General features: G+C 40.0%; 1 protein-coding gene across 1 annotated transcript in view; it reads right to left on the bottom strand.

Annotated features, from left to right (window-relative positions):
* Window positions 1–9,517, bottom strand: part of RHAG (Rh associated glycoprotein) — an 18,170-nt gene extending 8,653 nt beyond the window's left edge. The window contains exons 1-6 of the mRNA XM_019634913.1: window positions 9,339–9,517; window positions 8,567–8,717; window positions 6,645–6,792; window positions 6,239–6,405; window positions 2,891–3,028; window positions 2,188–2,309 (exon numbers count right to left, since the gene is read on the bottom strand). Coding sequence (XP_019490458.1) covers window positions 2,188–2,309; window positions 2,891–3,028; window positions 6,239–6,405; window positions 6,645–6,792; window positions 8,567–8,717; window positions 9,339–9,502 — 890 coding nt within the window. The 5' untranslated portion in view covers window positions 9,503–9,517. The remainder of the gene's footprint in view (window positions 1–2,187; window positions 2,310–2,890; window positions 3,029–6,238; window positions 6,406–6,644; window positions 6,793–8,566; window positions 8,718–9,338) is intronic.
* Window positions 9,518–12,990: the final 3,473 nt, after the last annotated feature.

Below are 12,990 nucleotides of genomic sequence, written 5' to 3'. Positions count from 1 at the left end.
TATAATACTGATGTTCCCATTAAATCTTAATGTCCTTTAATGTCAGTAAATGGAGATCTAGATTGTAATTTTTATTGCTACAGAGTATGACGTTGTACAAATGTACTGTAATTATAGTTCCATAGGTTGGATATTTATGTTGCTTCCAATGTTTTATATTTTTTTAAATGTAGTGAGAATACATCCTCTTATGAACATTGTGAAGTTGTCCAATGATTTCCCTAAAATGAAATATATCTAGAAATGATATTATTAGTAAAATGTAATAAACCACTTAAGGGCTTTTCCAAATTGAAAATTGTACAATTTATATCCCCATTTCTCCACTTTAGCCACCATTCAGTATTATTATTCACTTAATCTTTATCAATTTGATAACTAAAAAAGTGGCAACTTGTTTTCATTTGCATTTTTTTGAATATTTAATAGATTACTTATTCATTTGATTTTCTTCTTTTGCAAACATCCTGTTAATTTGGCCAGAATTTAACAACATCTTTTACAAAATATTAAAGATATTTTTGATGAAAAGTGTTCCATGATAAAATAGGCTTTGAAAACAGTTAAACAAAATTAACAGCATTATTCGAGTTAGGCTGCCATATTTTGCAAAATGTCCCTTAAGAATATGAACTTTTCATTGTCCTATGCTTACCAAGAAAACTGATTTGCACTTTTAGTATTCTGAATAGACACATGTGGGTAAATAGTCTTGGCTCTTGGACAAGGTATTTTATCTGGGGTGTGAGACGTGTGAATTTTACCCACTTGAATGGACCTTTCAAGACTTGTCTCCCACCCGGACCCCCAACGCTCCAACTCTTCCTGAGTAAATTGAGAAGTTGTTGGTAAACCTACATACCCATGAAACCTACTCTCAGTCTGGCCACCCAGTCAGAACCAGCCTGCAAGTCAGATAAACTTGTTTTATTGCATCTGCGGAGCTGATCTAGGAATGCTGCTCAAGAATTCCTTTATTTCTAATCTTCAGGGACCTCTTAAGAGTGTTTGCAGAGTGTTTACACACTGTAACTCTTAGGAGTTGAACTCATTGACACATGCATTTATCATGCTTGATTTGCATTAAAACACTTCAGTGTTTGGTCTTAATATCCTGTTAGGTTCTGGAGAGAACTGAAAGAAATGTAAATATTTTTACAGTTTTCCTCCAAATTTGCAAAAGGGGTAAAAAAAAGAAAACATACAGGAAAAAAATGGGTCAGCTAGACACATGAAGGAAGAAGCAAACTTTCTATTCAGTAGAAAACATGATTAAGTTTTTCAAATATTCAGTCTGCTAAAATTGAAGAGAAAATTTTTCTTTTCAAATTATGCCACTCTAGCCAGTGGTCATCTTGAGACATTTTCAAACACACATTCACCTTTTTTTTTTAATGCTTTCAACTGGCTTTAAAAATGGAATGTTTTGCTTTCTTCCTGATTTACCTTCTAAATGATTTGCACCCTATGACCTTACTAGCTGTTTTGCTTGGGTGACACTCAACAAATTGTTTCAACCGTGTTGCTTAAAAGTGACAAGTGATGGCTTATGACATTGCTTCCATTCTCCTGGATTTGATTGATAGCTGTTTTCCTCTGTCTATTTAAAGAAACACTTAAGCCATTTTTTGGGAAAAATCTAGGTCTTCCAGAGATTTTAGAGAATAAATAGTACAATCCTCTTATTTTACAGGAGAGGAAACAGAACCAGAGAGGTTGACTGACTTGTCAAAGGCCACATAACTAGTTAGCAGGAAAGTTGGAGCCATACGCCAGTTTTCTTGATGCTCCAACTCCAACTGTTTTCCACATTGTGCTAACTCCATCTTCTTTATGTGGATTGGATGGAAACGACTGCTCAGCTCATCACATATGCCCATTTGCTCTGTTTTGTTATAGGATCAAGTAAAACAGACAGCCTACTGTAGTCTGATTGTGATTATCTGCTAGCAGACAATTGCCTATGGTAGGGAAATTTAAATTAACACTGTTAATTTACAAATAATAATAATAATAATAATGTTAATCAATACACACTCTCAGTGGTGTGTCTTTTTGGCTTCAGTAAGGCCAATACTTATGAACTGTGGCCTGAACTGCTAAAGAAGAAGTTGACATCACTGGATTTCAGAAGGAGAAAACAATGGACATTGTCAGGGGGTCAGGAAAACCCATTCTTTCACTCACGTGTCAGATGCTCCCAGGGCTACTGCCGCAATGCCTGCGAGGCCTCCTAACACACCAGGTAAGCCGTGCAGGTTATGCACCCCACATGTATCTTGGATCCTCAGTTTAGTAGCAAAACAAGGCTAAAATTGTAAATAGAAGAAGGTATATTGTTTTGTTAGATATACAGAACTCTATAACTGATGTAGAAGATCATGCAGGAAAAATTTTATCTGTACACCTCTCCATCCATAATGAAAACCCTCTTAAGTCAGAATCTGAATACATTGGTGGCAAAACTGCTCATTTCACTCTTTAGTAGATGGATCTGAAGGTGAGTGATTTCAAGTGTAACTCCTCCTTACCCACTGATGGTATCCTAAATCCCCTTAAAAGGACACAGAGTTCATAATTATGCAAAACAAACAACAACAACAACTTTAATGGAAGTACCTTGCGGAAAGGAACAAAGTTGTTAACATTCACTTGTACTAACATAAATAATTGATATAGAGTATATTCCTTGCTGCCCAAAAGAAGTCAGGAAAGAGCAAAATCCAGTGGACACTGAAATGTGAGTGGTAAGGCAAATGACCCCCCAAACAAGAAGAGGTGCTTGTGAAAGGAATTTTCATAGCTTTTTTTTTTTTTTTTCCTCCTGGTGGGATGTGAGAAGATGATGGTGCAGATTCAAAGTTTGACTCAGAGCATCTGCCATACTTACAGTCAGAAACTTAAATCCAAGCACAGAGACCATCCCTGCAATGCTCCCGATGATCATGGAAATGTATGGGTGAATTTCCATGTCTGCACAAGTGCCCACAGCGACTCCTCCAGCAAGGGTTGCATTCTGGATGTGAACCTGTGTGGAGCACAAGAAACTTGAACGAAGTGAACTGGGTGAGACGCAGTTCAGGACAAGGAAACCTAGGGTGCAATGGACTTCATGGCACATTCTTCAGTCAAAAGGACTGCTATTGGGTCGTTGGGAAAGTCATGACGCATTTTTGCATTGATTATACTTTTTGTAAAAAAAGTAATTATACTTTTTTAGATAATTATTACTTTTTAAAAGATTTTTCTCAAAATGTAGCTAAAATACGATATTAGATTAGTTTCAGAGGTATACCATAGTTATTCAACATTTATAGACCTAAAGAAGTGATCACCATGATAAGTCCAGCAACCATCAGACACTGTGCCATGCTATCACGATATTATTGACTATATTCCCTATGGTGTACATCACATCCCCATGACTTATTCGTTTTATGCCTGGAAACTTGAACCTCTTATTCCCCTTCACTTTTCTTTCCCCTTTTAAAATTTTTCAGTTATAGTTGACAGTATTATTTTATATTAATTTCAGGTGTTCAGCATAGTGATTAGACATTTATATAATTTACAAAGTGATCCTCCTGACTAGTCTACCCACCTGGTATTACATAGTTATTACCATATTATTGACTATATTTCCTGTGCTTTACTTTACTTCCCCATGGCTATTTTGTAATTACCAACTTGTACTTCTTAATCCCTTCACCTTTTTCACCCTGACCCCCAAACCCCCTCCCATCTAGCACCCTGATAAATTTAGTCCCCATTTGATACCATACATAGTTATTGTAATATTATTGACTATATTTCTTATGCTACAGCCTATATCCCCATGACTACTGTGTAACAACCAATTTGTACTTCTCAACCCTTTCCCCCTTTTCACGCATCGCCAACTTCCCTTCCATCTGGCAACCATCAAACTGTTCTCTGTATCTATGAGTCTGTTTGTTTTGTTTGTTTATTTTGTTCTTTAAGGTCCAAATATAAGTAAACAGAGGTCTTCCTTCTAAGCAGTTGACATTTGATATCTTTCTTGCCAGGATTTCTTGATAGTACATTACCAATCAGGTTAGTGAGACCAGTGCTGGGAGGTATGTGAGGAAATCAAAAGAAGTTGTAGTGGAAGAATAGGAGTGTGTAGAGCAATTATGATAGCAGGCTTTTTCCTGTTTGGGAACGCATCTGTGGTTATGAGCCAAAAGAGTTCATAACCTATGGCTGCTGTATGCTTTGTGGTCTATGATATTCCAGCATTCAAAGATGGAATGTAGAGACATGAAAATGTACACATTACACATGACAGACAACAGCTTTCACAAATGCCACTGTACCGAGAGCTTGAGGATGAAGGAAAGAGTCACCGATTTCTATTTCTAAGAATTCCTCAGAAAAATCACATTTTGGCTAGTCTGCCTGAGAAGAAAATTTTCTCAGCACTTTTAAAAGAGAACCACTGAGCTGTACATTGATGAGTCAGAATAAAAGTTAATGAAAACAAGTCTGGGATGAACAGGAATAAGCCTAAAGATTAACTGATGAGTCACAAACAGTTAATAAGAATGAGTCTGGGAGCTAACAAGAATAGGTTTAAAGATGAACCACTTAAGCCAACCGCCACAATAGCTCTCAGAAGCAGGCAGCTGCAACTGTAAACTGCAAGGTAAGTAGCCACCAGCATCTGACATAAAAAATATGAAACCCCTGCATTCTTTCACCCGGGAGCAGCCGTCTCCTTTAGACACTGCCATGGGCCTTCTCTCTCTGCCCAACTTTCAATAAAAGTTTCTTTTCTGAGTCTTGTGAATTCCTTTACCTTCTGCAAACGGCCTGGGGGTTACATGTATGATTTTTTTCTCTTTTCATTATTTTCAGTTTTCTCTCATGAAACAATTATCAGAGAATTGAAATACATGTCCTCAGCTATGCTTAAAAAATGACAATATTCTTTTCTTCCATCAGATTAGAAAAGAAGAGTGGCTGTTCTGAGGATTATTCCTTTACTGCCATTTCTGTAGCTCAGAGGCAAGAAACTAAGACAAACTTGGGGGATTTAAAAAAAAATGTTTTATTTTCAAATAATTTCAGAGTATGTAAAAGTTGTGAAAATACCGCAGAGCGTCTCCATACATCCCTCATCCAATTTTTCCCAATATTAATATCTTGCATAATCATAGAACTAGAAAATCAGCATTGATATAATACTATTAAAGACCTGGCTTGAATTTCACTAGTATTCCCATTAAGTCCTTTTTCTTTTCCAAAATTTTATTCAGGCTCCCACATTTAATTTGGTTGTTATTTCACTGAGAGGAATATTTGCAATTAGGAAAATAGAATCGACTTGTATCCCCCACTCTCTTTTTCTACACTTGATAAGTCCTGTTTCCGAGGAAGGTGTTTTAAGAACTTGGGGACAGTTAACTCTATTATTAAAGAAATGTGTCTCAGATCTTTGATTCTTATAGGGCTATATTCCCTACTAAACTGTAAATTCCTTGATAACACTTTTTAATTTGCCAGAGTACAAATTTGAAGAAATGAATGAATAATGTTATCTTCAAAGTATTCTTCAAGGCCTGCAGGGTTGTGATTTGTTGTGGCAGCTTAGCTGTAGTGCAGAAACGACCTACTCCTCTGAGAAACCATTATTGTCACTTAGTGAAACTTCCATAAGAGTGTGGTCGAGGAGCAGTTTACTATCCCCAAATATGCCTTTTTTGGGACATTGATTATTTTAAGTTGGTTAATTTTAAGAAACAAAGCACTTTGACCTTCCTCCTAACTACCTAACAAAATTTTGATAGAGGACCGGCTCCAGGGAGGGGGCTATCATCACTTATTTTAATATAAACTAGGTGTGACAGACAGGGAGGAACCCAGTAAGGCTCCTCTGATCAAAGGCCTTTCTATGTCCCATTGTTAAAGATGGCCCAACAAAACATTTTTTTACCAAACGTTTGCTTCTCCATTTCCATGTGAATTATGCTCCTCGCCTTTGACATCTAACCACCCCTCCCCCTCTTCTCCTTAGCTCAAAATGGGACGTAAACCTCAACTGTCCAATTTCTTCTTGGGTCTCATATTTTAATGGATCCCCATACGAACATACAAAATTAAATTTGGTTACTTTCTCCTGTTAATCTAATGTTAATTTAACTCTTAGATCAGCCAGAAGAACTAAGAGGGGAAAGGGAAAATTTCCCCTCCCCCGAGGAGTTAATATGACACTTACCATATCAAGCTTGCCTCGGTGTTCAACGAGGCTGGAGAACGCATAGGCTGTGAGCACGCAGGCAGCCAGAGAGAAGTACGTGTTTACAATGGCCCTGTACTGTTTCTCTCCAGGGTCAGCGATGGCTGAATTAAAGCTGGGCCAAAATATCCAGAGGAAAAGCGTTCCTGGAGTAAACCACAAAAAGGGATATTAGTTTCGAATAGGGAAGATAGTCCAGGGGAGGTAGTTTGCCTTGGGCACTAACAGTGTCTCTACAGTTTAGGCTTAGTTATGTAAGAGGGGAAAAGCCAGCACAAACAAAAGTCAGAGGATGTTCCTTTTTGATCATCTTCACACCTGTGTTGGAGTTAACCTCCCCTCGTGCCTGACCAGACAGGAACCTGGCAAGTTCATTCCTACTCACCAATCATTGCAAATAAGTCCGAGTGATACACAGACTCCTCGTTGGCATGTCCCCTTCTCAGGCCTGGTCGATATAAGATGCCTGCCACAGCCAGGCCGAAGTAGGCCCCGAAGGCGTGGATTGTCATCGATGCTCCTACGTCGGAGGCCTGATGGGGCAACACATTCATGTAAATAGAGGTGAAAGAGAGTCTCACCACTTCACTAGAAGTAAAGTCAGAGAAAGGAGTGCTTTATTGGTGAGACAATAAGGAACACTAGATCAAGAGAGAGAAAGAGTATGTCAGAGAAAGGGAGATAAAACAGGCTAGTGAGGTAGGAAAAATGTAGGCTTTGGAGCCATACAGAACTGACCTTCAATCCTAGGTCAGGTACTTCCTCGCGATGCGGCTTTAGGCAAAATTACTATCCACTTCTCTGAATCTCAGGTTTTGTAAAATGGGGAGATAGTACCCAGTACTATATAAATGAGATTATGTTCATACAGTGCTAGATCCTTAGTAGGCACTCAATACATTTTAGATTACATCTCCAGGTTAAGGAGATGCTCAGTGAAATAGTACGCATAGCACATGGTACAAAACACAGATGAGTTTTGCATTGACTTGACATTGCAGCTAAAGTTCACCTAATTGCAACTCAAAAACCTGAAGCTACAAAAAGCCTGAGTCTTTCCCGTACTTTTTCACTCTGCTGTATGATGATAATGAAAACCAGCCTGAGGTCCACGATTCATTTGAAGAAATATATTTTAGGTCCCCCTGTAGGACACTATGGGTTTGAACTGGTTTTCTACGTTTCCTGCCTCTAGAAGGAAAGTTCAGAGTGCCAAACCTGAGACATTGCCCTGTACCTATGAAGGTAGGAAGATGATGCAACTTGATTAATTTATTTAAGATTTTCATACTCGATAAACTCCTATACCTTTCAGGTCCAGTTTACCTGTCATTTCCTCAGAGAGCCGTTCCTTGGCACCTCAATCTAAATTAGGTTACCCAGGTACATTCTCTCATAGCCCACTCCACTATTTTTCATAGTATGTGTTATAATTTATAATATTTATATGTGTGTGTGCATGCATATACTCGTTTGCCTATGGGTGGGTGAACGTATGATTTGTTTGATGTCTGTCTCCCCCTCTAGATTGTAAACTCTATAATAATAGGGATCTTAACTATTTTGTTTGTCACTGAATCACCAACACATGACACCTAGAAAGTTGTAAAAAATAATTGCTGTTGGATTAAATGTTAAATAGGAGCATACACAAAATACTGGAAACTGCCCAGTTATAATCCTTGGGGGACTCAATGAGATTTTTATGGAGAAGAAGAAATTTGACGTAGGCCTCACTAAAAGACTTAGAAAAGGCTATTCACCCAGTGGTTGAAATAGAAATAGGAACTGGGCCTTGATAGGAAATATAATAAAAAGAGTTTTGCAGTTAGAAAAATCTGGGTTTGAATCCAGATTCTGGCAAGTCATTTAGCATCTGTGATCATCAGGGTTTTTTGTATATAAATAATAACAACAACCATACCCACCTTACAGTGTTGGGATGGTGAAATAAGACAATGTTTATGACTGTAAAACTCTTGGCTTACAGTGGGCACTCAAAAAGCATTTCTTTTTTTTTTTAGCTGAGCCATCCTGCCACCTCTTGGCAGCTCAGTGGCTGCTCAGCTCGGGCTGGACTTGAACTGCTGTTGCTCAGAGCTCAAACTCTTGAGCGAGCTCTTAACCAACTGAGCCGCTCAGCCAGCCCCAGTAGGCACTCAAATACATGAGGACTATGCTTACTATTTGCTGTGGTATCTATCACTCTCACCAAGGACTGTCCCTGCATAGAGCAGGCATCCAATATGTATTGTGACCACAACTGGCATCCCAGGAGAGGTTAAGTGTAGATGTTCTAACTCTTACCTTGAATATCTCAACAACCAGATATTCGTTGCCAGCAAAGACAGTAATTTCTAGCAATGTCATGATCAGCATTTGGATCGGACTGATTTTTCCCAGGACAGCTCCGAAAGAAATCAAAACGGTGGCCGTACTGAAGTCTGCATTTATCATGCTGAGGGAAAAAGAAAGAATACGTTAAAGAATAACGCATACCCAAAATAAAACTGCGAGTTGTAATGAGTTATAGCGTACCTTCAGCCAGAGGGCAAGGCCCTCCTTGCTATCGCCCCCATCAGGCCCTTCCTCCAGGCCCACTTTTGCCCTCCCCCACTTCCTCACCCCTCCTCTCTTCCATTCCTCATACATTCTTTAGTTGCTCTAACATTTCCTTTATCTTAACCCACCTGGTCTTTATCTCGTTTTCGGTTTTACTTTATTCTTGTTGATCTGAATAATGAATTATTTTCTAGAGTGCTTGCATTTCAAAAACAATCTTAGAAAAACAACTAACGGTGTATTTTTGCTCCCCGTAGCTGAGGTGGAGATGGAAGGAATAATAATGTTATGCAAGGGGATTTCTTATACCCTGAATGTCAGACCAGAGAGGACATAGACATGCATGTGTGATCCAGCTCAGTAAAACAAGGTGTTGATTTGCATCTTTGGATCTCAAAAACCTTCTGTTGCCTAAGGGAGACCATGCACCAGCAAGTTCCGAGGCTGACTGACAAGAGACTAAGCAGAGGTACAACTGCTCTGAAAACACAGTGGTTGAGAACTAAGGGATGCTCACTTTATAATTCCAACGTTAATTTTCTGGTTATGGCTGTGCAAGATTCCACATATAAGAGTGCCCCACTGGAGGCCCAGAGCAGCAATGAGTAGGTTGATGGCCACACTACTGAAACCATATTTCTTCAGGAAGGTCATGAGGAAGCCAAACCCAACAAATATCATAACATGCACATCTTGGAATACTGCAAAAGAACAGAGAGGAAAAAAAAAAAGTCTGCATTAGGGGAGCACTAAGAAAGTGTTACATCATAGCATACATTGTTTATTAACTGCTACATCCTTTGCATGAGACCGTGCAAAGGGAGAACATTAACTGGGCAGCCAAAGCCTGGATTGCAGTGCCAGCTTGGGTACTTACCAGCCACGAGACCTTGGGCGAGTTATTCAGTATTTGAGCCTTTTCTTGGGACACTGAGCACTATCATCAGTATGCCTTTCACAGCGTGCTTTTCATTGCCTCCCTGAAGAGTTTTCCATTACTTTCTACTTGAGGAAAACTTTGCAAAGCACAGTGCAAGCATCACCTCTTCTTGCAGACTTTCCCAATACCTCCAGGGAAAATTAATATTTGCTCTTGTCTTTCACACAGCTTTCTGCATGTACCTCAGCTTTAACATTTGTCACATTGTATTAGCATTTATTTAGCATTTAATAGTCGATGAGGGACCCATCTCCTGCACTAGGCAGTGAGTTTCCTGAAGGATGAGATTAGGACATATTCATCCACTGCTCCCCAGAATTTGGCATAAAAGCCTACATATAATGAAAGAGGCAATAATGACTAAATAAATGAGCTCTGGTCTCCATTTATCAAATGTATATAATAGCACCAGCCTTGGAAATCTTGCCAGACCTTTATTTAAATCAAATGAGATAATGTCTTTGTTAGCACTTTCTAAACCAGTGTAAAGAAGGCTGTATCCTTTTGAGGAGCAGATGCTTGAGTTGGTGTCAGTCCCCCAATTCTACCACGTGATTGTGTGACCTTGGGCAAGTCATTTATTCTCTGTGAGCTTCAGTGTTCTTATTTGCAATACTGAAAAGGTCCTGTTTCACGAAGTGACTCTGAGTGGGATAACCTCTGTGGGAAGGAACGTGCAGTGAAGCGCTATATGGATAAAACATATGATCAAATGTGACATAGTGAAAACACAGGTTCTTCCCTCAAGAAACTTGCAGCTTAGTTGGCTAGACATATATTTGATAGAACCATGTGAAATTGATATTTCTGCATTGAAATTGCCCATGAAAATGGTCCAACTATTGGCAATTTCTTGTAATTCAACCTGAGAGATATACAAAGCAAACTGAGACCAATTGGGAACAAATATAGAACCAGAGAGAAAAAAAAATAACACGTTTAAATGTTGAATTAATATTCACCATTGTGGCCAGAGGTTTAAGTGGAAATAAGCACGAGGGAGGACATGCCTAGAAGATACATGTCAAGGGAAACTGATGTTAGAATCCAATTAATTTTTTTTCAATGTTATGACTTTGATTAAACTAAATTTTATTGGGGTGACAATTGTTAGTAAAGTTACATAAGTTTCAGGTATACAATTCTGTAATACATCATCTATATATCACATTGTATGTTCACCACCCAGAGTCAATTCTCCTTCCATCACCATATATTTGATCCCGTTTACCCTCATTTTCTGCCCCCCTCTCCCCTTACCTTCTGGTAACCACTAAACTATTCTCTATGTCTATGAGTTTTCATTTTTTATTTGTTTGTCTTGTTCCTTTGTTATTTTCAGTTTAATATCCCACATATCAGTGAAATCATATGGTTCTCAACTTTTTCTATCTGACTTATTTTGCTTAGCATAATAATCTCAAGGTCCATCCATGTTGTTGCAAATGGCACCATTTCAGCTTTTCTTATGGCAGAACGGTATTCCATCATGCATATATACCATATCTTCTTTATCCAATCACCTATCAAAGGACACTGGTTTTTTCCATGTCTTGGCCACCGTAAATAAAGCTGCAATGAACACCAAAGCACATATATCTTTACAGATAAATATTTTCAGATTTTTTGGGTATATATCTAGGAGAGGGATTGCTGGGTCATATAATAATTCCATTGTTCATTTTTTTTTAATTGGGAAATTGGGGGAAGGGGAACAGACTGCTGTCCTTTTGTTCTTCAGTCTCGTTGTGGAGGATGTTGCTTCACTGGCCCAAGCTGGCACCATCATTGAGCTCTTCCTGGGCGAGGCAGATCAGTCGCCGGCTTCTGGACAGCCACTCACTGCGGCTGCTGGCCGCTCACGCTGGCTGCTGGCTACACACGGTAGCCCATGGCAACCCACTGCAGAAAGGGTTGCAGCCTACGCCGTCACCGGCGACTCATGGCAGCCCAGCTCCAGGTTGAGCTGTTGTTCAGCATCTTAGCTGTAGAGGGCAGTGTCACTGGCCCTCATATGTGGGATCCGAACCGGGGCCCTCTGGTGCCCCAAGCCAGCTCTTAACCATCGCGCCACTCGGCCGGCCCCCATTGTTAATTTTTTGAGGAATGCTACATTGCCTTCCATAACGGCTGCACCAACCTGCATTCACACCAACAGTGTATGAGGGTTCCTTTTTCTCCACAGCCTCTCCTACACTTGTTATAATTTGTCTTGCTGATGATAGGCATTCTCACTGGAGTGAGGTGATATCTCATTGTGGTTTTTATTTGCATTTCTCTGATGCCTAGTGATGTTGGGCATCTTTTCATATGTCTATTGGCCACCTGTATCCAAAAGGTGGAGTCTGGATTAGAATTCAGGCCACCAATTCCTCCGTGCGTTGAGCACAGCAGGGGTATGGATAACCAAGGCAGAGTTCTGGCCTCCCTGGCACTCAGAGACATGTCACTACCCCTTGACTCTCTCTACCTTGGTTCTACTATCAGGCCCAGGAGACAGTGAGTTTAGGGTGGGAGACAATGCCACTCAGGTTTGTCCCCTGTTGCACTGCCTAGATCCCCCCTTCAGAAAGGAAGCATTGATTCCTTCCATCCCCCTGGCTGTAGGGAATGCTGCCAGATGACAGCCCTAGGCTCTTAATTCTCTTTGGACATTTTGTCACAGCCCTTTCCTAGGGTAGCCTGTGCCCAATGGCTGATTCACATGAGCATCCCATTCCCTTGCCTCAGGAAAGGACCACCAATAGCTAGATAACCCCAGTCTCAGAGTTTCCTGTGGGGTCAGCTGAGACCTCTCTCCGCCCAAACCCTTCTGCTGCAGGTGTGGATCCTTAAGGCACCCCTTAATAAACTTCTTTCAGGCTAATGTCTGTCTTAGAGTCTGTTTCCTGAGGAACCCAACCTGTAGCACCTTCCTTATGGGCTTCGCCAGCCTCTGCAGAACTTTCCTGACTTTCTCCCTGACAGAGCTTGCATACCACATTTATTTCAAAATTTGCAAATTAAATCCAATAAACGAATCTGTGGCAGTGATCACACCCGGAAGGGAATGAAGAAGCTGGCTTTTCAAAGCTACCCAGCATTTGAAAAGGGTCCCTTGGAGGCATGGGGACTTATCCTGAAGTATTACTCTATGACAAATAACAGGATAGGCAGATATGATTAGCCTCATAAATTGAGTCACTAGGGTCCTTTAGTGGTGTGGAAGCTGGTCTAACTTTTGCATGAG

This window comes from Hipposideros armiger, unplaced genomic scaffold, assembly GCF_001890085.2.
Source record: "Hipposideros armiger isolate ML-2016 unplaced genomic scaffold, ASM189008v1 scaffold_2198, whole genome shotgun sequence".
NCBI lineage: Eukaryota > Metazoa > Chordata > Mammalia > Chiroptera > Hipposideridae > Hipposideros > Hipposideros armiger.
Note: the sequence above shows the minus strand (reverse complement) of the source record. Positions and strands in the feature narration are given on the sequence as shown.